General features: G+C 32.9%; 1 protein-coding gene across 1 annotated transcript in view; it reads right to left on the reverse strand.

The window, feature by feature from the left end:
* FSTL5 (follistatin like 5) overlaps positions 1-27,648 on the reverse strand; it is a 698,132-nt gene that overhangs the window by 64,230 nt on the left and 606,254 nt on the right. The window contains exons 12-13 of the mRNA XM_045798623.2: positions 26,949-27,067; positions 7,656-7,805 (exon numbers count right to left, since the gene is read on the reverse strand). Of these exons, the coding sequence (XP_045654579.2) occupies positions 7,656-7,805; positions 26,949-27,067 (269 nt within the window). The remainder of the gene's footprint in view (positions 1-7,655; positions 7,806-26,948; positions 27,068-27,648) is intronic.

Consider the following 27,648-nt stretch of genomic DNA (forward strand, 5'->3'; position numbering starts at 1 on the left):
CTGGATTATTAATTTATAAAACAGAGGGTTTAATATCTAAGTCTGCAAAATCTATCATGTTGTATTGAAATTGGGAAAACCTTGAGGGAATTTATAATTCTAAGAAATGAAGTATTTTCAAGTATGAAAATAGAACCACTAGGATATTTATAATTCACCTTTAAGCATGTACTTTTTGAGGACTAAAATTTACATACTCTAAGGTAATGTTAAGACAAATATAAGGCTGTGATCATTCACCCAGCAGGTAGTAGAGGTATGGAATTCATTATCTAAAGAGCTCACAGACTGAACTTACACATGGTTTTGAAAGTGAAAACTTAGACAAATTAAAACCTTGAAAATTTTGTTTTTTTATTTTTATTTTATTTTTTTAAAGATTTTATTTATCCACTTGACAGAGAGAGAGAAAGAGAAAGCAAGAGCGCACACAAGCGGGGGGGAGGGGCAGGTAGAAGGAGAGGGAGAAGCCCGCTGCCCGCTGAGCAGTGGCCCAAGGAAACAGGGCTCAATCCCAAGACCCTGGGATCATGACCTGAGCAGAAGGCAGCACCCAACTGACTGAGCCACCCAGGCACTGCCTGTTTTTTAAAAAGACAATCTTTTGTGTCTATTATCTAAAATTTCAGGTTGTTATTTACAGTCAACAATAGGTTTCAAGGACTAGTATCCTATCAGAAAGGAGACTGAATATACCCAATATGGAAATTTTCATTTTATAAACAATGGTGATCTCTACATTTCTATAGAACAGATTGTTGCAGAATGGCCCAAATCATCACAGCTACTCTTTCACTTCCCATCTTTCCAGTGGGGTATTCAGTAACCCCTATAATTCAAAACCTTTTCTTTTATTGACAGAAGGGTAATATTCAACTCCATCACACATCTCTCCAGAGCTATGTGAGCAACCCTGTGACTCTCTACTTCCTCTGCCTTTTTGTCCCAAGGATTAAATTCTCACATTTTCCCTACGATAGCAATGATTCTGGTACATTGTTCTCCAAATAGAAGGTAGCTGTAGGAAGTGAGGCAATAAGGCTGATAAATCGTGGTGTGGGGCAAGATGCATGTAGAGAAGCTTAAGATTTGTCTTTGGTGATAGAAAGTCTGAGAATACACAAAGACTCTACCCAGAGCAGGTTGAGTAAGTAAAGCAGGAAATCAGCCATCAAGTCAGCTTTCACCTCTAAACCCATCTGAGATAGAATATTCTTTTGTTGTTTTGTTTTAGAACTCTCAAATCAAGATTCCTTTTTTATTCCTATTTGGGTTACATGATATTAACATATTTTCCCCTTAATTTGTTCTTTCCCACTTTGTTTTTAAAATTCACTACCATGATTTTTACCTTAATGCTTTCTTAGTTTCTTTTACTCTCTGCAAGGATTGTGGTTATATATTCTTTTACTCAATTCTAATAGTGTTAATCATGACTTTTGTCCTTGTTCTTTGCAAAAATTCCCAGTTTCCTTTTGATTAGTCTTCTTTGAATAACTTAATTTTTGCCTTTTATACATTCATTCCTTTGTGTCTTTATATACATATCTTTATACTTTCTTTCATTCAGATCGTTCTGATTTTCTTCAGCTAAATTCTAAAATTATCTGGTTAAATTAATCTATTACTGATTTTTTTTAATTAAGGAGCAATATTCCCTGAAAACACAGCCTTATTTGGATTCAACATATTTAATCATGATTATCAATATTACTTGATATTAATATTAATATTTTACATTTACATTGGTGCTATTAATAGTTAGCTTAACATTGTGTCAGAGAATCAGTATGAAATAATTTTCATTACTATTTCTTGTGACTTAATTCACTTTCACTAAATGCTTCATTTAGTGAATGCTATGGTCTTTGCGTCCCCTGCAGAATTCATATTCTGAAATCCCAACCCCCAAAGATGATGATATTAGGAAGTATGATCTTTGGGAAGTGATGAGGATGGAACCCTCATGAATGAATTAGTGCTTTTATAAAAAAGATCCTTCAGAGATTCCTCACCCCTTCTACTGTGTGAAGACAGTGAGATGGCACCAGCTATGAACCAACAAGAGGACCCTTACCAGATCACAACATGCTGACACCTTGATCTTAGACTTTCAGACTCACAATTGTGAGAAGTAAATTTCTGCTGTTTATAAGCTACACAGTCTGTCCTATTTGGTTATAGTGGCCTTAATAGACTAAGAAAAGATAATGGTAAATTGTTTAATGATGATAAACTATATATATATATAGAGAGAGAGAGAGATGATATATATATAGAGAGAGATGCTCTTTCTGATATAATATATATAATACATATAAATATATATAATATTAAATATATTATACATATAATATATATATAAAACCCTTCTGTTGATAAAAGTATATATATATAATCATTGCTGGATGCAAAGGCTTACACACACATCCGTTAATTCAAGCATAGCAACAATGTTGTTCAATTCATATATACTATTGATTTTGTTGATTTATCATGTGTAGAAGTATCAAATTCTCCTCACTTTGATCCTGTGTCAATCCTAATGTAGTTTGGCAATAATTACCTTGTAAAATTGTAAGCAATCATATATGTTTTTAGTCTTATATTTTCTTAATAAAGTAAACATTTTATCATTATCATAACTTGCTTTAACTCAATGCTTTGTGCCTTAAAGTTCTTTTTAAAATCTGATGTCAATATATCTACATCAGCTTTATTGTTTTGTTGTTAGTATAATTCCCGCATTATCTGTACTGTCCTTAAATGTCACTTTCTCTTTTATCTTTTTTAGGGGGTGTATCTCATAATGTGCATATGGCTAGATTTCCATTATTCAGTCCAACAATATTAGTCCATCCTCAGTTATTGTAATTGTGAACATACTTTGAGGGTTTTTTTGTTATTTATTTTATTTGTTAAATATTTGAATATAACTGACACACAATGTTACATTAGTTTCAAGTGAACAACTTAGTGATTTGACAAGTTTATACATTATGCTGTTCACTATAAGTATAGCTACCATATGTCCCATTACATTGCTATTACTATATCACTGACTATATTCCTTATACTCTGCTTTTTATCCCTGTCACTTATTCATTTATAACTGGAGGGGTCCCCTTCACCCATTTTACCCAACCCCCCACCTACCTCCCTTCTGGGGACTATCAGTTTGTTCTCTGTACTTATAGTTTGATTCTGCTTTTTGTTTGTTTATTCTTTTATTTATTTATTTATTTATTTTAGATTTCACTTAGGAGTGGAATCATATAGTGTATTTGTCTTCCTCCATCTGACTAATTTCACTTAGCATAATACCCTCTAGGTCCATCCATGTTGTCTCAAATGATACAATAGTATCCTTTTTTATGGCTGTGTATTATTATATTATGTATCACATTTTTCCTTATTCATTCATCTATCAATGGACACTTAGTTTGCAATGCTGCAATAAACATATTACCTTTTTCAGTTAGTGTTTCCCTTTTTCCTGGGTAGATACCACTAGTGGAATTATTGGATCATATGGTATTTCTATTTTTAATTTTTTGAGGATCTCCATATTGTTTTCTGAGATATCACCTTAGAATGGCTAAAATCAAGGAGACAAGAAACAGGAAGTGTTGAAGAGGATGTAAAGAGAAAGGAACCCTTGCGTACTGCAGAAAACAGTATGCTGTTTCCTCAAAAAATGGATGTGTTTGGTTTTATTCTATCATTTTGTTTAAATTTGTTTCTATTTGTTTTGGGTTTTCCATTCTTTTTATTTATCTTTATTATTTATTCTTTCCCCACTGTATTTATTTGCAAGTTGTTCATTGAATTTTAATTTATCATAGACAGACACAGTATTTCAAGACAGATTCTTGCAACATTAATAAGCATACCTAACATATTTTTGGATAATCAGTTATTCCCATTCCAAAATAGTACAAGAAATCTTAAAATATTTCAAACAAATCATCCCTTTCTCCGTTTACATATTGCTGTACAATAAACACTTGTGTTACTATTTTTGTCTTGTATTTTCACTCTTTTAAACATTTCAATCTTAAACTAAGAGAATATTCTAATTATTACTGAGAGTTAATATTTTAATAGATCATATATTTACCAAGTTACTTGCTCACTATAATATCAAACTTATTGATCAGTTAGTTTTCCTTATTCCTGAAGCAAATAGTTTTCAGTTGCAGTTCTGTTTCAATTTATGTTGGTGATATCTATGTTTTTATCTGACACAAAAGGTAATGTTGTGGTTCTAAAATTATTTTTACACTGATCATATTATAATATTAGAATATATTTTATTTGCACTAAGCCCTTTAATAATGTTTCACTTTCACCATCATTATTGCTATTGAGAAAATTGACACTGTTCTCATAATAATTCATCTGCCATTTTAAGATCATTCTAAGATATTTAATTTTTTTTTCCATTTAGGTTTCATTGTCCTTTCTGAATCAAGGTTTACTACATTTTATTTTATAAATTATATGATAAATATAATATGTAATATTCTTTACTATACATTCTCTTATTATCACTCATTTTGACCTAAATATTAACTTCACTCCCTTTCTGTTATATTATCTCCTTTCTGGAATTTATGTTTTCTACTGTTAGTGGATAAATAATGTCTGTGTATTAAAATGCATTTGATTCTCATTATTATTAGTAGTTGTTTCTATAAAGTAACCACTAACACTGAATTTCTGAATACTGACCCATTGCTCCTAGGGAAAATACATACTTAGGTTCTTATGAGCCTCTAGTCTCAAGATTTTCATCAACTGATCAATAAATAACTGTTTCATATGTGTTTCTGTTCAAAGACACTTTATTTAATATACATGGTTCATTAATTAACATTGAACTCGTGGCCAAACAGCACTAGGACTCATGGCTGAACGAAACATACCATTAGACACATCACGGCCTTCTTGCACAGGCATTTCAACACTGTGCTTAAGAGCCATTTTAAGCAGCAAAATTGCCAACAAAAGCACAAAAATGCAAAACACATGGCACTAAATAGACCATGAAAAGAACACTTGTTTACAGTATAAAAACTAAAACAAGAAGGCAGAGTCTCTTCTTATTCAACCTTGGCTAGAAATGTATATGTTGGGTGACAAATGTATAACCACTCTATTCATGTCCTTGCAGGACCACAAAAGCCCTATGAGTATTGATTTTATAGTCCTAAATGAATTTAGGTGAATTTTCAAATGCAGAATCAACAAATAATGATAATTAACTGTAATCGATTTTTCTCCAGCAAAAGAAAGAATAACACTATGGCTACATTTAAACAAAATGATCTTATGATGATAATGTAGAGCAAAGTAGCCAGATACGAATAGTGAATGCTCTATATTTCCACTGATATAATATTCAAAATCAGTCAATATTTATTTATGGTGGCATAAATATACATAATAATTATCTTTGAACAGTTAATGACTAGAAGGAGTAATAAAACATTATTATTATTATTTTTTAAAGATTTTATTTATTTGACAGAGAAAGAGAGAGAGAGCACAAGCAGGGGGAGTGGTAGGCAGAGGGAGAAGCAGGCTCCCCTGCAGAGCAGGGAGCCCAACATGGGGCTCCATCCCATGACCCTGAGATCATGACCTGAGCCAAAGGCAGATGCTAAATTGACTGAGCCACCCAGGCACACCCATTATTATTATTTTAATAACAAGATCATAAGGAGAACTCATTTGGACTGAGGCCCAACTTTCTAGCCTATAAAAAAGTAAATGTTAGATTCTTCTCTAAAAAAATCTCCATAATCATGAATATATCATAATATGATTTTTAAATGTGTTAGCATTATATATTATCTTTTACTTGCTCCTGATTTTTCATAGCAATTGTAGGCACTTTGAAAAATAATATAATTTATGTGACTTTTACCATTGCATGAATATTTCATTATCAATATTTTCTATTAATTTTAAATTTTACATTGTCGTCTGAAGATGGAAATTATATGAAGATAAGTGATGTTAGCTTTTCTCACTTTTGAGTATCTAGTAGGTAATACATAATTAGTCAGTGTAGTTTTCTAGTTTGAAAACTAAATCTAAAGACCAATTTGATTATTTCTGAAACACACTTCTAATTTTAACTTGCTGGCTATAGAGTCTAAATAATCCCAAACTGAATGTCTATAATTTGATGGTCTATGCTAAAATCAAGATAAAATTGACCTGGTCAAAAATCCAGCTGTCTCAAAGACATAGAAGTGAAATATACAGAAAAATGTATATTCTCACAGTAGATACTGAACCATCAGATTGGATATATATGAGAACCATGTAACCCTGGAGGCCTTAGATAAATTTTCTAGTAGAACAATTATTGATCCTTTCCCCATGATTGTACCAGTCAGTCTCTTATTAGAAATTGAAACTTTAGACTAATTATCCACCATAAAATTTGTAACCCTAGAGATAAGAGTTTTTCAGTAGAAACAACTTTTCATTCTTTTATTTGTAATACCAAACATATCCATAGTAGACAATCAATAAATGTACACAGAGCGGATGGATAGATAGATGGATGACTGGATGATTTCATGTGAAGCTGTGAAGGACTCTTAGAATGAAGAGCCCTAACTTGGAACTTTTTGCCATTTTTTGTGGTTCTAATCAGGAATCATTAGAGGGATTACTTCAATATCCGATTTTAAACCAATACTGATGATAAAAAAGTCTCAGTAAATATAAGCAATGGTTATCTTCCAGTGTCTCTCTGAAACTTTGATAGTAAGTAGATGTAAAGCACTTCTATACTGAAGATCTGCTATAAATGTTTTATATGCATTGAGTTAATTCTAAATACAACCTTATGAGATATGTACAATTATTAATCCCATTTAGCAGATTGTGCATATCTAATAAAGCTGTTTTAAGTTTATTTCCTCTGAGCTGAGAAGCAAGCTATCATAATAAGAGTCAAGGGCCTCGTTACTGTAGCCAGAGCGCCTAGAAGCAAATCCCATACCACCCCTTGGTTGCTGTGCAATGGAGTACAAATAGATTGCTGAAGTTAAACAACTTTGGAAAGAGCAGGGAATGAAACATTTGGAGACTCAATCCAGAATGGTTTTTTATAACCATGACCATGATGATGTTTATTAGGATTTTTTTCTCCATCGTTGACCTATGTACATATTACTTGTTTTACTACTATAGTAAAACCTACTAAATTACTATTATCTAACAAAGTCTATCATTATCTTGGCTTTTGTTAAGAATCAAGTAAGAAAGAGATAATACTGTTTCTGGAATTGCAACTGGGAATACCTTAATTAGCCTCTGACTGGAACTTTCCTGGCTCTGAACAGAATAAGCAAATCTGAGGTTGATTTTTGTGGAACTAATCATGTTAGTATCATGATGTGTTTATGGAATCTAATTTTTGAAAGTAAGAAGAATTAAATTATTTTTTTTTAATTCATTAAGCTCAAGAACAGAATGAGAGTTTGCAGCAAATGCGTACGTTTTCCAGGTATCCGAGTAATGAAACAAGTTATCAATGGCAATCAAATGGCAATGTACTAGTTACTTGGTAAAGAATTACATAAAAGTAATTTTTTTAAAAAATCACCTTCAAAAGCAGGGATCATTCATACCTGAACAACTTTTTGGGACTGCACATCAACGATAAGGACTCTATCCAGGGTTGGCTGTGCGACATAAATGAACTTGTCTTTGACATTAACAGCTGAGGCCCACACACACCTCTGAACTTCATCTCCTTCAGCTTTGGGACAGACTTCATCCTATAATTTAGAAAATAAGGGGAAAAGAGAATATCTTAAATTATAATATGTGTGTGGCATATTAAGGAGCAAAATTAATGTTTGATGCTTTACTACTTTCAGCATCAGAAGTTAAATATATACATATATAGAGAGATAGAAAGTGTGTGTACTGAATCAAAGAAAACAATATATAGTGCATATTTAAGCTCATTAAGTGTACATATAAATCAATGGAAATAACCCTTTGATATAAATTTCATCAAGCCCTTAATTTCTTATTTCTAATAGGATATAGCCCTTTCATATGTTACTACCTGTTCATAACTCATAGGTAATAAATTCAATGTATTCTCTCAAACCCTCCAATCTCGAGCTTCTTTACCAGACATTAAATGTCACACTAAACTATATTTAGAGGTTATCACATCACTGGCTGCCCCCATGGCATGTTCTTGATCTTTTCAAAAGCTACCAAATCCACCGGAAATGATTGAAAGTTTTCTAATTTGTGGAGAATCAGAAGCTTAGAAAAATTATTAAAGGGTAGCTATTCAGAATGCTTATTTTATTTTTCGATTTGGTATCAAGGTCAAATTTTACAAAATCTTTTGATCTGTCCAAACAGATTATTATTCTGCTCCTTCACCCTCAACTCTTTTCTGGTTGAATATTATATAGTTTGTATCAGACAGTCATAAATGGGACCAAAAAAAAATACCTTCTATTTCCTCCTTTCCTGAATTTTGTCAATAAATGAATGTTGAAGGGATATATAGGCCCTTGTGATCTGTGCTGGTAGACACATCACAAATGGAAGAAAAGTCATTTAGCTCATTATTTTTGTTTCAGGTTTTTCTTTTATTCACTGGTCTTTTTGTTTTGTAATTTTCTCTATTTACCTATAGTTAGAAAACGACTAAGAATAGAGATTTGTTGAGCTGTACTTAAAACATGTGTATAATGGTACTTATTTATATAATGATAATGATGTAACGATGAACATTGATTCTAGCGTTTCATTTGTTTTATGATTTAGGTATGATCACTGATTATGATGTCTAATTTATTGATTTATGTACTCCAGTTAGTAACTCTTAAATTAGAATACTCTCCTTCTCTAATTCAAATAAAAACATTTTTTTCAGCAGACATTCCATTCACTATTTGCATTTAATAATCATGAAACACAATTAACAAGGTTTTCATTATCAACACCACTAAGCATTTCTTTTAATTTAAAGATAACATTGGCAACAAATAAACCACATTTGAAATCTAGTAATTAAAATGGATATACCACAATAAAACCTTTTGAGGGAACACACATAGTAGGTGTTTTTTCTGCTTGCACAAAACTTAGAAAATTAACATAAAAACCAGAGCACTTTGGAATGAGACCTCAGTCTGTGGTCTGCTGTTTTTGTTCTCCAAATTTCAGATCTGATTCAGGGAGAACCTGGAGTGTCCACTGATTTTTAAGATTCAGTCCAGAAGTTGCCAGGGACAGTCAAAACACCGGGAACCTAATATGACAGTGTTTTCCTTTAAACAGTACAAGCTGTTCCCAGGCTTCCAGAACATAACCAAACAAATTGGAAACTGAACATCCAGTGTATGCTTCTGGTAGTTCTGGAGGTACGAAATTAACGCCATTACATAGAATGTACCATAATCATCCTAAAATGATTACCACTGGGGTCATCCTGTGTCATGTCCACGCCACCCTCGAGCTGGCAGCACAAACCTGAACTCTGTCCTCAGCGCATGCGCAGAACAGTTTCAGTCCTCAATTCACTGAAACATTATTTTCTTTGCCAAACATATTTCTTCAGAAGTATATTAAATATCTTTGACAAGAGCCTATTTTGTGAGAATCCAGCACTATATAAAATATGTACTTGAGAGGCATGAAGATGTGGGGAAAAAAAGCGGGATCGAAGGTTGATGAAAGGCTCTGAACATAGGGAAATTGTTTATAAATTCTCTGCTGTTGTGTAAAAGCTACCAACAAAATCTGCCAAAATAATAGGAAGTGTGAGTGACCTGACACATAACTGTCAGCGAAACAACTGCTGAACCAGGAGCAATTTCCACCCCTTTGTTTGCTACAAAACTGTTCAACAGTAAAATAAACTGCTCTGCGGGGAATTATTTCCTATTTGTATGCTGTCTCCATAAGATGTCCCTGACCAGCCTCACAATCATTTTTACAAAGCCATTAAAAGTTTCCTGACAGTCAGTCACCCTGAGTTTTCTTTGCTTCACTTTATGCCATTATTTCTGATTATAGTCTATTAGGTCCCATTTTACTGCGGCACTCTTATTTTTTCAGATCACATAGATTAATATTTATTTCTGTGGATGGGAATTTTAGAGGAATGTTTTTCACATGCATTAGGCATTTAATGAGATAAAAGAAGAGCTCAAAAAAACCAAAGATGCAAAATGAAATTAAGATAATACATACTGATGAGGAAAATGGTCAGGAATTATATCAAGAAATTTAATTAAATCACTTTTTAGAGAAATGTATGCCACCATTTAGAATAAAAGGAATTAATAAGATATTAGAACTAATAATGGTGAGAGTCAATAAGAAAAAGACAATTCTAGCTCATAGTTAGAAATTATCTATTTCCCTCTAGGTAATTTCCATATTTAATTACATCCATCCTGTGTATACATTATCCCCTTCCAAAATTTTAAAGGCAAACAAGATATGTTTCTAGTGATGATAGAAGTTTGGATTTAACAACTAAAATAATGTTGATGATACCTGATTGCTGAAAATAAGTAGGTCAAAGAGACGGATATATGCATTCATCTTCTACAGGACTTTGCCATTTTTATTTATTGTATTGATTGTCTATTAAAAACACATTTCCCAGGGCCCTTGGGTGGCTCAGTCGATTGAGCCTCCAACTCTTGGTTTCAGTTCAGGTCATGATCTCCGGGTCGTGGGACTGAGCTCCAAGTTGGGTTTGCGCTTAGTGCGGAGTCTGCTTGAGATTCTCTCCCTCTGCCCTTCCCTCCACTCGATCTCTCTCTCTCTCTCAAATAAAGAAATAAATAAAATCTTAAAAAAAAAAACCTTTTCCCCCAAATCTCCAAATTCCCATCTCTCTTTCCTCATAGCCCCTCTTTCAGCACATCTTCCATCATTCATGGCAAGGACAAATGTTATTCATCACAAGCACCTCTATTTTCCTTGCATCCAACTCAGTAAGTTTCTGTCATTATCCCCTCCTCTTAACCTTCTCTCTAATCATAGATTTGTCCACTGTCCTTTGCCTTCATAAAGACCTGCCCTATATTTAATTTCTAATTGTAGTTGTCTTCAAGTATTCAAGCATTCTCTTGTAATTTCAGAAGCAACAAATAAGAAAACATTACTTGGATTTTATCTTATTTCCCTTCCAATCATCCATCTAATTTTCTTCAGACACTAAACAAGCTGTCGAGAAATTTACTTCCATTTCCTGACCTTTCAGTCTAAATTGTTCATACTTCAAACTGACTTTCATCATCCTCTCTCTTTCAAAAGAGAAAAGGTTACCAGTGGCCTCGGAATTTCCAATCATTTGTCTTTACTTCTTGTTGGGAAGCAGTTATTGAGTATTTACTATGTAAAAGACAGTGTGCAAAATTATTTTTGGGAATAAAACCATGAATACACGAGAATGCCTGTTCTCAAGTTGCTTATAATTTCTGATGCATTTGTTGAATCAGAGATTGATTCTTCCTAAAATATTCTTTCATTCTTGTAAGGCAAGTATCAGCAAACAATGACACCAGGCCAAATTCATACCATTTCCTATTCTGGTATGTGGCCCAACAACTGAGAACGTTTTTTGCATTTTTTAATGGTTGAAAAAAAATCAAAAGAAGAATACTATTTCATGACATGTAAACATTATGTGGGATTCAAATTTACATAAAGGTTTATTGAAACAAAGCCAAATCTATTCATTTAAATATTGTCTATGACTTCTCTCATGCTATAATGGCAGAAAAAGATCATGCGGACTGCAAAGCCTAAAATATTTACTATCTGAACCTTTGCAGGATAAAATGTTGTTGATCCCATTCTTGGATATATCCCTGTCTTAGTTATCATTTAAATCCCATGAGTGAAATTCTGTCATGGTGGCTTTTTTATCTTACGTTCCTTAATTATGATTCAGGAAAGGTAAGCCTCAGACTTTAGTTTTCTACTCTATTTCTTTTACATTAAATTCCTCTGAAAGTGCATTCGTTTTTAGTTACTGATTTATTTGAGAGAGGGAGTGGGGAGTGGCAGAGGGAGAGAGAGAATCTTAAGCAGGCTCCATGCCCAGCACAGAGCCTGAAGTGGTGCTCGAGCTCACGACCCTGAGATCATGACCTGAGCCGAAATCAAGAGTCCGATGCTTAACCGACTGAGCCACCCAGGCAAGCCAAGGGTGCATTCATTCTTATTGCCTTATTGTAATCATGGTCAGATGACACAAAGATATTAATTTGTGGCCTGTCAATCACCAGGCCTTCCTTCCTCTATCAGTCTCTTTACAGAAAAAAATCTGTTAAATGAACAATTTGAAATAGACATAATAGTAAAAAAATATACTACATTAAAGGTGATTCAAAACTAAATAGAAAATTAAAAAAGGGTGAGGGGCGCCTGGGTGGCTCAGTTGGTTAAGCGTCTGCTTTCAGCTCAGGTCATGATCCCAGGATCTTGGGATCGAGCCCCGCATGGGGGGGGGGGGGTCCCTGCTCAGCGGGGAGCCTGCTTCTCCCTCTGCCTCTGCCTGCCACTCTGCCTACTTGTGCGCTTTCTCTCTCTCTCTCTGTCAAATAAATAAATAAAATCTTTATTAAAAAAAGGGTGAAATACACACACACATACATGAACACACATCAATAAATTATAGATAGATGATAGGTAGATATATGACAGAGAGGGAGAGATACACAGATGATATAGACAGACATTATCTATCTAGAGATAGATAAGTTTCGGTTTATATTAGGAAACAAAAAATCTAGGAATTCTATACAATAAAAGACTATTGAGTAATAAAATAACAGTAAAATTAATAATAATGATTAATAATAATAAAATTAATAATAATCATAATCATTCCTATGCTTCTTAGAGGCATAGGAAACAAGAGCACCAAAAAAGGCAAGCTAATTAAATACAAATAGGTTAGAGTTCTCTAAGATTCACAGAAAAGTAAATACTGATCTTCTGCATAATTTGGATTGCAAATGCATTAAGTAGTACACAGAGCTGTGAATAAAAATAAACTGGCATTAGTGTTACTAAAAAAAAAAAGGCAGAAATAAGTATGTAACATATAAGGTGATCTAAACATGTATACACCCAATTTGGGCATTGATTTTGGGAGCACTGTGGATTCACCCAAGGGTGGTATATAGACACTCCTATGTAGGTACTGAACTGGTAGGAAATGTATATTGAGTCAAAGAATGAGGGAAAGACAGTTTGATGTTTTGATTAGTATGTAGCTCTTAAGTTTGAAAATTTGTAGGTATATTGTAGACCTGGTTCCCTTACTGATCTGGTCACTAATTATTGAAAATAAATTGATTTTAGTAGTTCTGCATTGATTAATTTTTCTGTTTCTCTACCAGTCATATTCCTAACACTGGCACGAAGGTTCCCTCCTTTGGCAATAGTTGAGAGTTGGTGGAAGTAGAAGGACTTTGAAAAAAAAAAAGAAAGAAATTTTAAAAATCTTATTCAAAATGTATAACTGCAATCTTCATTGCTCTCCAACAAATAGTCTGTTTTTCTAGCTTGAATATTCTCACCAAAATTTCATAAAAACCAATGATTTTCCACAGCTACTAAAGAGCACACCACACATTTTATTAATCAAACTCTTCCCAGTCTACGTTTGGCCGTCCTATTTCCAATACCTATGTGACTCATCCCTAACTACCATGGGTCTTACTGATTTTCTTGTCTGAACTTCCATAGCATTCATATTTTGTGCCTTATAACTTGGCATATAACCATGTAGTATCATCCTCAGTTAAAATGTTAGCCTTTGCTCTTTCCATATTTTTACATTTTCCAAACACAATAGTGAAGGCACAATATTTCCTCAGTAAATACTTGTTTAAATGTCACTTATCATAGCAAAAAAAAAAAAAGTCAAAAGTGTCTATTTCTCAGTCATGCCATGTGATCCAGAATGATTGAGAAACTGAATTTTAGAGCAGCACTATTCAAAATGTTGTCTGGGAACAGCTGCCAGTTGGCATATCATTTGTTACCAAGCTGAGAATAGTATAGAAATTGAAAATAAACATTTAGAACCTTTTATAGCAATTTGACATTGCCATAATAGCCATGTGCTCCTATGATCAGCAGACTTATCTCTTTGAATAGGATTTAGAACAGTTTGGGTAGTGTCAAACTTGCCTGGAAGGTTTCTTGGGATGAAAAATACTTACTAGTTTTTAAAAAAAATGTATTGAACAAAAACCAAAGTGATTCTTTCCCCCCAAATAGTTTAAGAAGCACTGATTTTGAGCTTTCTTTTCTGTCTCTCTGTCTCTCTTTTTAAAATCCAAACTGTCATAATCTGAGTCTATTGAGATAAATAGAAAAGTACATAATGAAACACTTTAAAAAAATATTGTTCACTTTATCAATAGAAGGCAAATAATCATTCTCAATGAGGATTTGTTCAGTTTATCATGAATCAAGACAAACAAAACAAAGGTTGTTTTGTACTGGATTGGAACGTCTAGGTTGGGATTCCTAGGATATTTTTCATAGCCATGTGGAAATATGTGTAGTCAAGGTTAAGCTTTTTTGAGTGCACCAAATACAGTGTACTCTGCTGATCCTGCTTTGCAAAGTTAAAAAAAATGAGATTTTACAATAATGTACAATTAATTTAATATCAGTAGTTATCTCCCTGTTGGACCATTTTTTAAAAAAGAAAGACTATGAACTTTAAATATTTTCATCAATTTTTAATTGAGATTACTGTTTATAACCTGAGCAATACAACTGATTTTTATTCAATTTATATAATTCTATTTGCCATTTCATTTATTAAAGTGTATAAACAGTCTAGCTCATATTAGTCAAAGCATAGGTAGTCATGGGAACGCAGGAGGTGATTTGGCTTAATTTGGCCTTAGAAAACCATCATACAGCATGATTTTGACTCCAGGATATCAATATCAAAAAGACTACATTACAGAAATTTTCATCCTCTCTTTTAACATAAGAAGAATGTATTTTTGTCTTTTAGTGTAATAATAAAAATGGAGCTGATAACATTACACTGTCATAAATTGAGAACCAGTTTCTTTAGAGACACTGTATTAGAGAGGTTATGAAAGCAGGCCTTGAGGTCAACCAGACCTAGAGGTCATGTCCAGCTTTACATTCACATCAGCTGTGTAAATATTCCTTTTGACCTTCATTTATCTCAGTGGAAAAACAATATTACCTATCACATAGGATTATTATGCACATTAAATAAAATCATGTTTGAAAAGGTCAAGTGATCAGTGTTACTTGTTATTTCCTTTTTTTAAAAGATTTTACTTATTTATTTATTTGAGAGAGAGAGCATGAGCAGGGTAGAGGGGCAGAAGGAAAAGGAGAAGCAGACTCCCTGCTGAGCAGGAAGGCCAATGCAGGGCTCGATCCTAGGACCCCGGGACCATGACCTGAGCTGAAGGCAGACTAACCAACTGAGCCATCCAGATGCTCCATACCTGTTATTTTCCTACAGAAAATCTTCTATGGGCTATATTACATGAAACTATAATAGTCTACATATTTTTACAATTTTTTTTCAATTTTTCAAAATGTTTTGGAGAGAAGTTCACTGCGAATATTTAAGAGTTTCAGAGAGTTACTTGAAGTGTGGAATAATTGTTGCATCAAGAGAATTATTCAAGAGAATTATTTTCCCCTCTATCATTTGGTAATTCTGTGACATTGACCAAATCACTTGACCTTTCTCATTTCATCTGGAAATTGAGGGGATGGAATTAGGATTTTGTCAATTGATTTCAAAAGAGAAAAAAAAATCCAAAACTCTCTGAATTACTTCTACTCTGCTTAAACAGAAAATGTTTTACTCAATTTATAAAGATATTACATTAGATAAGAATAGCAATTAAAAAATAAATGTTTAGAGGGTTCAATTTCAAGTGTCTACAGAATGTAAGAGAAGAAAACCATAGACCTTTTGTAAATGTAGGACTAGATGGTTTATGTCTTGGTTCACTTGGTTCTTTTAAGGGAGCTGAAATCCTGTCTCAGGCTAGGTCCAGGGGCCAATAGGCACTGAGAATCCCTGGGACAGGAACTTAATGTCTGTTGGGAAAGGCATAAATTTGAATAATGTGAGACCAAATTAAATATCAAAACCATTGGTGTCAAGTTAGGTTGAAAAACCAGTAAATAGAGTCTGGCAAAAGATGTTGGTATTAAAAGCTAATTTCAGGCACTAAAAAAAATGGATAATTATGGTGGATATCAGAAAGTGTAAATTATATGGACCCATTTAGTTCATGGTGGATAACTTAATTAAATAGTAGTGGGGATAGTTGAAACTAAAGAATTAGTTGTATTTAATTCTGTTCCCTAACATAATGAAGATTTGATTTGTATAGAAGCAATAATAGTCTTTACTGACTTTGTTTTATTAATTAGTAAGTTGGTTAGCTAAAGGGGAAAAAAAGGATTAACAAATTTTTTCCTTATCAGACAACACATGAAATTAACTGACCAGAAAGAAAAGGAAAGGAAAAAAAAAAAAAAAAGAAAGGAAAAGACAGAAAGAATGAATGAAAGCAACCAAGCTGAGCTATAGTATGCAAACTTTTCTTTAAAATAATGTAAAACTCATTATAATCATGACATCGTTGTGAATGCTAATGAATATCATGGGAAGATGGGGCTTACTCCTTTCAAATATGTTTTATTCTCTAGTTTCTTTAAGTAGCAGCAAAAAAATACTTGTTCAAATGGTCCCTTCCAACTATTGATTAATAGACTCATCAATAAAAAGATCAATAAAACATTTGTTTAAATGCAAAATGTACACATTCCTCTGTAGAATTTTTCTGACAGCTGGATACCTAGTCTTTTTTTTTTTTTTTTAACTTCAAGAAGAGGGAGACTTCTTTGTAAGGTAGAGTTTTAAATTTTTACTAAAGAGCATAAATCTCTCCTTATTAGCTTCCCATCCATTTGATTTGGTACTTCTGTTCCATGCAATATGTTCTATCCTGAATTTTACATAAAAGTCTGTCAAATGTTAAAGATAGTTTGTTAATGCGGCTTTAAAACATGGCTCCCAAAACTGAACTTAAGTTTTTTAACTTCAGTCCAACTTGTGGAATTCATTTCGTTTGCCTTCCTGAATATCTACTTCATAGGCATTATTTATGTCAAAATCTATAATTGCTTTAAGAAATATGATCAGAGCACAGAGAAATGAAATCTGTCAAAATACAATTGCTGGCTTTCGAAGACATTGTAAATGAATCTCCTAGGATTAATTTACCTTGATTCTTTTAAATTCTTATATTAAAATGGAGTAAATTAAATCATTTCTTATCATTACAAGTCCATAGGATAAAGAGGAAACAAAGTTAAACTTTTAAGGAAAAGAGTTGAACAGTTGTAATGAGATGGAATATCAAAAACAATACAATGCCTCTTTTCCTTCTTTAAATGGTCAACTTTTTTTTTTTTTTTTTTTTTTTTTAGTAGTGATACATGAGATTTGATGATGCACATTTTACTAATTTTTCTTTTTGGAGATATTAGTTAAGGAACAACACAGGTTTCATTGATTACCTTTTGAAGTATGCATATGTGATCTCTTCCTGTGAATAGCTTACTTTGTATTGTAACTATTTAAGAAATGTTGACATAAAAGCATAAATTGAGTTAATTTTACAGTTGTTGGAGTATCTACATTTGGTTAAACACAGTGTAATATCACTTAGGAATTGAACTTTTTTTGTAGCACATAATCCCACAATGCAGATGGTGACATGTCATTTTGATCGAGTTCTTCCATCTTCCCATATTGTCCAGCACAGAGTGCCTTATGTGGGAGACAGGCTTAATAGTTTTTGCAAGACTACGATTTACTGAAATGAATTATTCTGAAGGGTGATAGATTTATCTTCAAATATTATAAAGCTGTTTATGGGATAACTATACGCATTTTTATTTTTAAACCTTATTGTAACACACAAATATTTTCCATATCAGAATGTCTACCCTGAATAACATTACACTTTACCTTTTAGGTCAATATTCTTTTAAAAATTATTTTAGCATGATTTATATTATTTACTGTTTAATTATTTTTGCAAATGACCTTGCAGTCTATTTCTTACAGGTATGTGGTGAAAAGATACTGACCAAATAATTTATACACCTATGTATTTTGTTATGTTTGTATCAGTTAAACAAAAACCATGAAAACAGACCCATTTTAAAGCATATTTTGCAAATGTTTAGAAATAAATGTTATATTAAGAAATAACGATTTAGCTCTGCACCTACCTTCTTTATAGGTAGGAAGTTACAAACCAAAATTACATTTTCTTTGTCCTTTCTCTTTAAAACTAAATCTTATTTATTATATTACCCACAGAATTGTATTTTGTGTTGTCTCTTTCTTACTGATGAATTAGATAGGAGTTCTGCCACACTATCTGGTTTGGAAAAATTCTTGAGTAATAACATGAAAACCCTATTGAGAATTCACTGAAACTGCCTCTGCAATTTAGTTCAATGCAAATCCCTTAAAATGTACATGGATTATTTAATCAGATCTGCTACTATTTTATTCCACCTTTAAGTTTTCCAAATAATTTCAAAAGTGAGCTATCAGTAGTAAAATATATTTTTAGGAAATTATATGAATTGAAAAATGTATGCTGAACATTACACATTAAAGAGTTACTTCTTTTTAATCAAAGTGCAGTTGATACACAGTGCTACACTAGCATCAGGTGTACAATGCAGTGACTTGAAGTGTCCGTACATTATGCTGTGCTCACCACAGGCATAGCTACCATCTGTCACCTACAACGCTCTTCCAGAACTGTTGACTGTATTTCCTGTGCTGCACCTTTATCCCCGTGACTTTCTCATTAAAAGTTACTATTTTTCAATGAAAATGATAATACTGTATAGACTTTTAAATATGCTAAACTCATTTTCTTCTGCCCTTATCATAGGGAGGACATGTTTGATTTCAAAATCGAGATGAGGTAGAAACGACTCTTGTGGTGTTTTTCAGGATGGAAGAAAGAATACTGAAGATAGAGTCAGTGAAAGGATCCAGTTTCTGAAACACGAAACACTTTGGTGGTGATTTGGGACACCTTAGATTGCTACTGGATAGTGGCTTGTGTTCCATTTTCTTTAGCACTGCACAGATGAGATTTCAAAGGGGAATGGAATGATTGCCGTGTTGTTTGGCAAGTCCTAGATGAAGTTTAGGTTTTGCCTTTAATTTACAGAACAATCCATAATGTATCCTTTAACAATGGTTTAATAAAATTTTGAAGACAAATTACCAAAATGCAAAAAAAAAAAAGGAGTATCAATGGATAATAAATTAGTAGTTTAAATAGTTGAGATAAATAATAATTTTGAAGTTTAAGTTTTGTTTTTAATTCTTATTATATAGTTGTATCTCCAATTTTCATCTGAAAAACATATAAAATCATTATACAAGAAGTATATGGAGAAATGCAAAGTTGTCATTTTAAACACTTTCAGCAATATTTTTTTAGTTTTTAGCAATTCAAGCATTTAATAAAGAAAAATTAAGGGCATTAATTCGCTGTGTTGTTTTTCTTTCTACACCACCTCTTAAATTGTTCAAACTGAGATTTATGACCTATCTGAAATATGAAAATGATATTAAAGAAATGATCAGCCTTTCATGTTAAATTGCAATTTTGACACTTTGTTTGAAATATAAAATGTAAACAATAAGAAATCAAGCAACAGCTTGGAAAAGTAAATTAACATAGACATTTTAGGAAATTTCAAGAAAAATAAGGACTAAAATTTGAATAAATCATTAAAATTATAAATCTAATCCCCAAAAGCATTAAAATAATTACATATTTGACAACATACTTAGAAAAAGAAAAAGTTAAGAACTGCGTAAGCAAAACTATTATCGTCCATAAAGAAACACCAATAGAAAATATCTAATTGATAATTCAAGAGCTCTTGCTACTGGGCATACTAAGTGAGTCAATGTAATTGATTGCATACAGTGGGACTGGGAATAGGGAGACATGAAGAAAGAAACTACCACTTTTTATCTATGCTTTCTTGCTTTATTTTATTTCATCATGCAAATCTATTACTTTGAAAAAAGGAATAAGTACTTTTGTTGTGAGTAAAACTAAATCTTAGACCAGAACTATAGTCTAAGATCTATACAAGGTAGATTTATGTGATTTTATAAATCTCGAGTAGAAATTTTTCATGTGTAAAGACATTTGTATGAATAATTTTTATAAGTTAAATTCTTCAATTTTATCCTTAAGATATTTCCACTGAAAAATCTAAATTACTATACACACATTTATTTCTGAAGTTTATAGAATGGACTTGTAGGTGTATCATGAGTCCTTATTTCTCATGTAAAAAAAATGTTTCAAAATGACCACAAAAGATTGCCTAAGACACATACATCATTCTGGTCATAATTATCAAAATAACTTGGCTGGTTCTCATTAATAATTCTTGAAGAAGACTTAATCTGCTTTCTTAGATAAAATCACCTGCTACTCAAATCCACTAACATGCTGTTGCAACAATTTACGTGTTTCCAACTGTTGTTCTCCTGTTGGGCTTACATACTTACAGTCTAATAGAAGCACATGTGAAAAATTTTTTAAAAGTGTAATTTTTTTTAAAGATTTTATTTATTTATTTGACAGGGAGAGAGACAGTCAGAGAGAGAGGGAACACAAGCAGGGGGAGTGGGAGAGGAAGAGCCGGCTCCCAGCAGAGCAAGGAGCCTGATGCGGGGCTCAATCCCAGGACCCTGGGATCAGGCCCTGAACCAAAGGCAGATGCTTAACGACTGAGCCACCCAGGTGCCCCTAAAAAAGTGTAATTTTTAATTAACAATTAGAAGCCTCTTTAAGCCTAGGGCTTCAAAGGCCAGTTTCATAAATTTATTTCTCTTAACACCTACAGACTAATCCACCAAGAAACAGAGGTAATTTACATTACTCTCTTTAGGAAGCTCTTTGAAGGACATCACTGTAACCACAAAGGGACAAAAGCTTAAATCTTTATCATTCTAAACTCTTTTTTAAGATAAGCCATATTTGAATAGAGGCCCATTGAGAAAAGAGTAAGTGGGGAAACATTCCTCTCTGAAGTACACAGTGGCATTGAATTCAAAAACTTTCTCAATGGCTTCATGGGGAAATGAATGGTGTGTGCCATATAAAGGGGCTAGGGTATTAACGAATATTTTTATGGACAGTTTGGAGAAGTAGTAATTAGATTAGAAACAGATGAAATGCTGAAAAGGGAAATATGGAGGGATAAGTAAGGGAATAGATGAATGCCGGGAAAGCTGCAGTGCTTGAGGTAAAGGAGACCACCAAGAGAGAAAGAAATGTGCACTGTTGTGTTTCCCTATTTCTAATTTCAGCTTCAATTTCTTGATATCTAAGTAAATTCTGAATACTGTACACGATCTGTTCCTATGGGCTAATTCCATTCTAATACAGTACTTACTAGTAGTATTTATTTATAAAAGTAAAGTAATTTTCATATATGGGAATCCAAAACCTAGAAAACAGACATTTTACAGGTGATTCACATCAGACTTTCTGTAGAAAGTGTGTTCCCCTGCAGTTCATCACTGTTTAAATTACCATTAAAACCACAAATAAAACCTTCATGTCTCAAAATATAGGACCCATGGATGATGAGATACATGTGATTTTCATTTAAGCTCTTCTAGTACCCATAAAAGAATAGATAGCACCATGGTGTGTGTGACCAACAGCAGTTAGAGCTCTAACAAGCAAACACGGAACAAATGGAATTAAAAAGTATTAAAAATTAAAAGAATGGTAGCTAAAGATGACAGAATCGGTGGAAACCAGAGGAGTGGAAAAGTTAGCCATCTTGGAAAAGCCCGTCATCCTTTTTTTTTTTTTTTAAGATTTTATTTATTTATTCGACAGAGATAGACACAGCCAGCGAGAGAGGGAACACAAGCAGGGGGAGTGGGAGAGGAAGAAGCAGGCTCACAGCAGAGGAGCCCGATGTGGGGCTCGATCCCAGATCACCGGGACCACACCCTGAGCCGAAGGCAGACGCTTAACCACTGTGCCACCCAGGCGCCCCGAGCCCGTCATCCTTGAACCTGTAATTTAAACATTTTTTTCAACCCATTTCAGTTTGCATTCTGAATTCATAAGTCTGGGAGAGAATTCTATTTGCTTTAAGTTCATACTGTAGGGGACAAGATGAAATCATGTGTACAACTAGGATAAATATAGCAAGAGTCTTATCTAGTAAGGCTATATAACAAAAAAAAAAAAAGAGAGATGAAAGTATAACTAAACCATGTTGCATGAATCCTCACCAACTCACTATCAAAAGCTGAAACCCAATGTAATCTGACATTGCACCAGAATTGAATTTTTATTTAGAGCAAGCAAACAGCATCTTCTGAGAGGTTTGGTGGAAAATTCTATATTCTAAGTATTTCAGTTTTTATCTAAACGTTACTAACTAATGAGTTATACTGGAAATTGCACTGCTATTCTTTTAATATCAACAATGACTTTGAAAAATATTATATTTATGTTTAATCTTTTCATGGGAAAAAATAATTCCAGGACTCACTTCCACTACTCTTACTCAAGGGATTTATCTTCTAAAATCCCAAGGAAGCGGCTTTTTTTTTTTTTTCTGTAATAGAACTCCAAACTATCTTACACAGAATATTTGCACAGTACATTTTGACTATGTGCTCTTGAATTAATAGACCTATGAAGTTATATTTACCCTTAAAAACTTCATTGATAAATTATTCTATGAAACATTTTTCACAAACACATTAGAAGAGCACTGTTTTGTGGGAATTGTAAAGTAAGGAACAATGTTAGGGTGAGGAAGAAATCAGACATATATATGTCTAAACTTCAAGAACGCATAAAGGAATGAATAGCCCAAGGCTCTAAGCAATGGAATTTTCATCACATTGATTTAACAAATGTTGTTTGACTATCTGCTATGTGTAAGGCACCGTACTCAACATGTTGGGAATACAAACATGAATTAAATAGGCCCTTGACTAAAAGAGATAGTAAGATGTGATGGTTAATTTTATGTGTTAACTGGGCTATGACTAGGCTATGGTGCCCAGTTGTTTGGGCAAGCACCAGTCTAGATGTTGCTGTAAAGTTGTTTAGAGGTGATTAATACAATCGTTCCTTAAGTAAAACAGATCACCTTCCATAATGTGAATCCAATCAATTGAAAGCCTTAAGATTTAAGAATGAGATTTCCCAAAGAAGAAGGAATTCTGCCTCAAGAGTTCCACACAGAAATCTGCTTGAGTTTCCAGTCTGCCTATAGATTGCTAACTCAAAACTTCAATGTCATCTCGTGTCTGAGTTTCCAGTCTACTGGCCTCATCTGTGAATTTCAGACTCCAGACTACAACAACCACTCTTACCTGAGTTTCCTGCTGGCTGTCCTGCCCTAGGGGTTTCAGACTTGCCCCCCACCCCACCGTCACTTGAGACAACTTCTTGAAATAAAAGATAGAGGTAGAGACAGAAATAGATGGAGATGGGGATAAATATAGAGATAGAGTCAGAGATCGAGAGATATAGATACATATATTAACTCTACTGGTTCTGTTTCTCTGGAGAAAAGTTTTCTCTTCACATAATACTCAACAATTTCCTCAGAACATTATTTTATAATTAGAAATGTAAATCTAGAAATGTAGCACCAAATAGCTTACACAGTTTGAAATTGGCATTTCTCTTGTGTTTAAATAGAAAACAAAATAGCATGGCATAAGAAATAATTATTTAGGAATAAAAAATAACAGAGCAATATGAAATAAAAGTTTATTTTCTGTAGTTCTTATTTCATATATACGGACTATGTTAATTACATAGGAAATATGTTTTTTTCTTTTTTGGTATTCATTGAATGTCTTTATATTCTGCACTTAACAGTAACAAGCAGGACAGTTTTAGCTGAGTCACAATTTTCAGTATTATTACTAATGCTTTAAAAAATATATTGGTCAGCTGAAATGTATTTGTGTTTTAATTTCAACACCCAAAGCAATAGAAAGGCCATAAACACACATTTGGGGCACCTGGGTGGCTGTCAGTTAAGGGGCCAACTCTTGAATTCGGCTCAGGTCATGATCTCAGGGTTGTGAGATCCAGCCCCATGTTGAGCTCTATGCTCGGTGGGGAGTCTGCTTGAAGATAGATCTCTCCCTTTTTCTCTGCCCCTCCCACCATTCATGCTGTGTCTCTCTCTCTCTCTCTCAAATAAATAAATAACTCTTAAAAAAAAATAAAAAACACATTGATAGTTGATTTCAAAAGTACAAATCTGACATTTTTTACTCTTTTTGCTTACTCTTCCATTAGAGGATTAAAATTTTTGTAATTTTTTGTCTTATATAATGTAGGACAGCTAAATTATCCTTATATTTTCCTTCATTTTGCATTATGCATAAACTCATATGTAGGATGAATGTAAAGATTTCCATAGGCTGTGATTTGGAAAATCTGACGCACTAAATTAGTTCTTCGTAACTATCCCTGCTTTGACACTCACTGTTGATGTATGCTTGCAGATAAGGGTTCTCAGGTTGAAGGAAATGAGTGAAGGCTGTCATGATGGGGTTTGGTTTTCACTTCTTCAATTTTTAATTTTTATAGAAAGTTATATATAATGTATATATGTATGTATGTAATTTCTCACTATATATAGCCAGACATATAGAGAGAGACAGATATACATAATCCTATGTGGTTTCTACTTTAGTACTTTTAGGAGAAGTCTATGTGTTCAAAAGCTTTAAAGAGAGAGGAATTCAGGTAAGTAAACTCACATCCCTGTTGCCAGACATGTCACAAAAGTGTCACATCAAGTTTCTGCTTCCTTTTCAGCTTTAGGGTTCAAATAGTTGTGGAATTAACTCATCCAGAGTCATCAAGAAATGTTTGAAAAAGCACATTCTTTAGATTTGCATTGAACCCAATTGCATTAACCCATTAACCGGTACTCTGGAATAGCATACTTGAAAAGTAGGAAGAAAATTCTTTGTCTTTAAATTTGCAAATCAAACTCACGAGGTGACAGTTTTGTGATGACAAGTATGGATTTCACAGATTATCTTACTAGTGTTAATAACCGAAGTTTCAAATTCTGTGATAGAACCAACACATCCGTGTCAGCTACAAAACTGCTGGTTCAGAGATAGACTCTCCTGCAAAATTATTTTGCTTTGATTTAAATCATTTTGATGCTACATTTCCTGTATCTGTGTGGTAGCCCGGATTTTGCATCCATAATATGAATGTGGTATAAAATTGCATTATTTGCTTTATCACAAGCAAATATTTATATTTTCACATATGCATTTATTTATTTACACACACACATATGTACCTTATTCAAAATGGTCTTAGTTATATGATTATAAAACAAAACAAAATCGTATGTGCCGTTTAAAATGTTGTCTTACTTGTTAAACCATAGCTTAGCAAAAATTATAATAATTCCATTTAGCAATTTAGCTTATGACTGAAATATTTTTAAATTAAAAATGGTTTCATTTGTTTTATTTTATTTTATTTTAAAGATTTATTTATTTATTTATTTGAGAGAGTATGCACACACCTGTGGGGGGAGGGTCAGAGGGCGAGAACCTTCAAGCAGACTTCCTGCTAAGTGTGGAACCCAACATGGGGCTCCATCTCATGACCCATGCGATCATGACCTGACCAGAAATCAAGAGCTGGATGCTTAACCGACTGAGCCACCCAAGCATCCCCAAATGTTTTCATTTCTTTTAAACAATCATGGACATATTGAGTTAAATTATTTCCTTTATTTTTCCTATAGAATATCTAGAAGGAAGCTGGACTATCTTATCTCACCCATATATTTTTTTATTATTTTAGGGCATAGATTTTAGGTGTAAATTTTTGTCTCCATGTATCTATACATCGCTGCAAATAGGAGTTCAAAGTAAAAAATCTAAACAATGGCATTAAATATTTATTTTACTCATATCTCATGGCCATGCCAACATTAAAAACGAGTATCAAGAGAGGTTCCATGATGAGGTCTACCAATATCTTATCCCATTTTGGATGTTTGGTGCCTATCCAAACTTGTGTGGGAACACATAAAAAACATAGATACTTTAATATTACATATTTCGGTGTATACATGTTTATGTGGAGAGATACATATAGCTATGGCAACATAAAAATAATTATAATTTATTATTATCTTATTAAAATACAGTCTCTAATATGTATAATCAATACCCATTTTGTTAGATATTATTTTACTTTCTGAATGCTGTACCAATATTTTACAGAAAAAAATCTTCTTGGGATGGGCAAGGTAAACATAAATAAATAAAAGAATTAATATTTTTCTATGTAAATCTAAAGTATTCATTCCATTGAGACCTCATAAAAATGAGATAAAAAATAAAAAGGAATCAATATTTATAAAACAGCTAATAGACCCCAATTTCCCATCAGATTATTTGCATGCTATTTTCTTTCATTTTGTTAAAGTAACCATTGCCTACCAAAATATGAGACATTCTAAATTAAGGAGTAGGTAAAGTTATTACACAGTGTTCATTCTATGTATTTCACTTCTATTGCCTTTATTTTAATTAGAACAAGTAATTACATATCGTTTTTCCTCCTCGAATATTAAACCTGCATAGAATAACAACCAGTATCACAGTTTTAGTATTCTGCTCCCAAAACATCTCATATGTGCATGGATTTCACTGTGTTTCCGAAATATAATTCAACTTAACAAAACTGCCACTAAAACTGCAAAGGAAGTTTTTAAATACTTGCCTGAAATCCCAGGAGCTTTTCACTAGGCTTAATGTGCCTCTGAAATTCACATTCTATGGGTTGTATCACTTTGATTCCATCTTCATAAAAAACATAGAACATGTTCCCAATTCCCAGACCTTAGGAATAAAAACATATTCAAAAGTTCAAAATAAAATTATCAGAAATCTTTACAACCCAAACTCAGTGCTCCTCATAATACCAGCAGGAGATCAATTTGTAAAGTTGTGTGATGTTAATATGACAAACCATATGAAACCTTTACCGTGGACCAAAGCAACTTTCTGATATTATGCATTCTACTTTATTCTCTCTAATCTGCAATTCAGTGATTTCTTTAATATAATTCAATAAATGTTTCAGATAAAAATGAAAATTATAAGCCCTTTGTTACATAGACTTTGAGCCCAAGCCCCATTTAATTTAGGTGTTTTTTAAGGAATAAAAATATTTTTTAAGAATTATATTTATTGCATATTTTCATTATAGTTCCCTAGGGAAAATAAAATGTCATTCTTTGTAGAAATTTAGTTTACATAAAAACTGTTCAAAACAAAAAGACCAAGTCCTCTGGATTTTAGGGAATATATATTTTCCTAAAATAACTTTTGTAAATGTAATCAATCCTACACAGAGGTCTTAGATCTCAGTTTTATATCGGCAAAGGTTGGGATCTACTCTATACTTTAAAACTTGAATT

This window comes from Ursus americanus, chromosome 13 (assembly GCF_024610735.1).
Source record: "Ursus americanus isolate L20-20 chromosome 13, mUrsAme1.1.p, whole genome shotgun sequence".
In the NCBI taxonomy this organism is placed as follows: Eukaryota; Metazoa; Chordata; class Mammalia; order Carnivora; family Ursidae; genus Ursus; species Ursus americanus.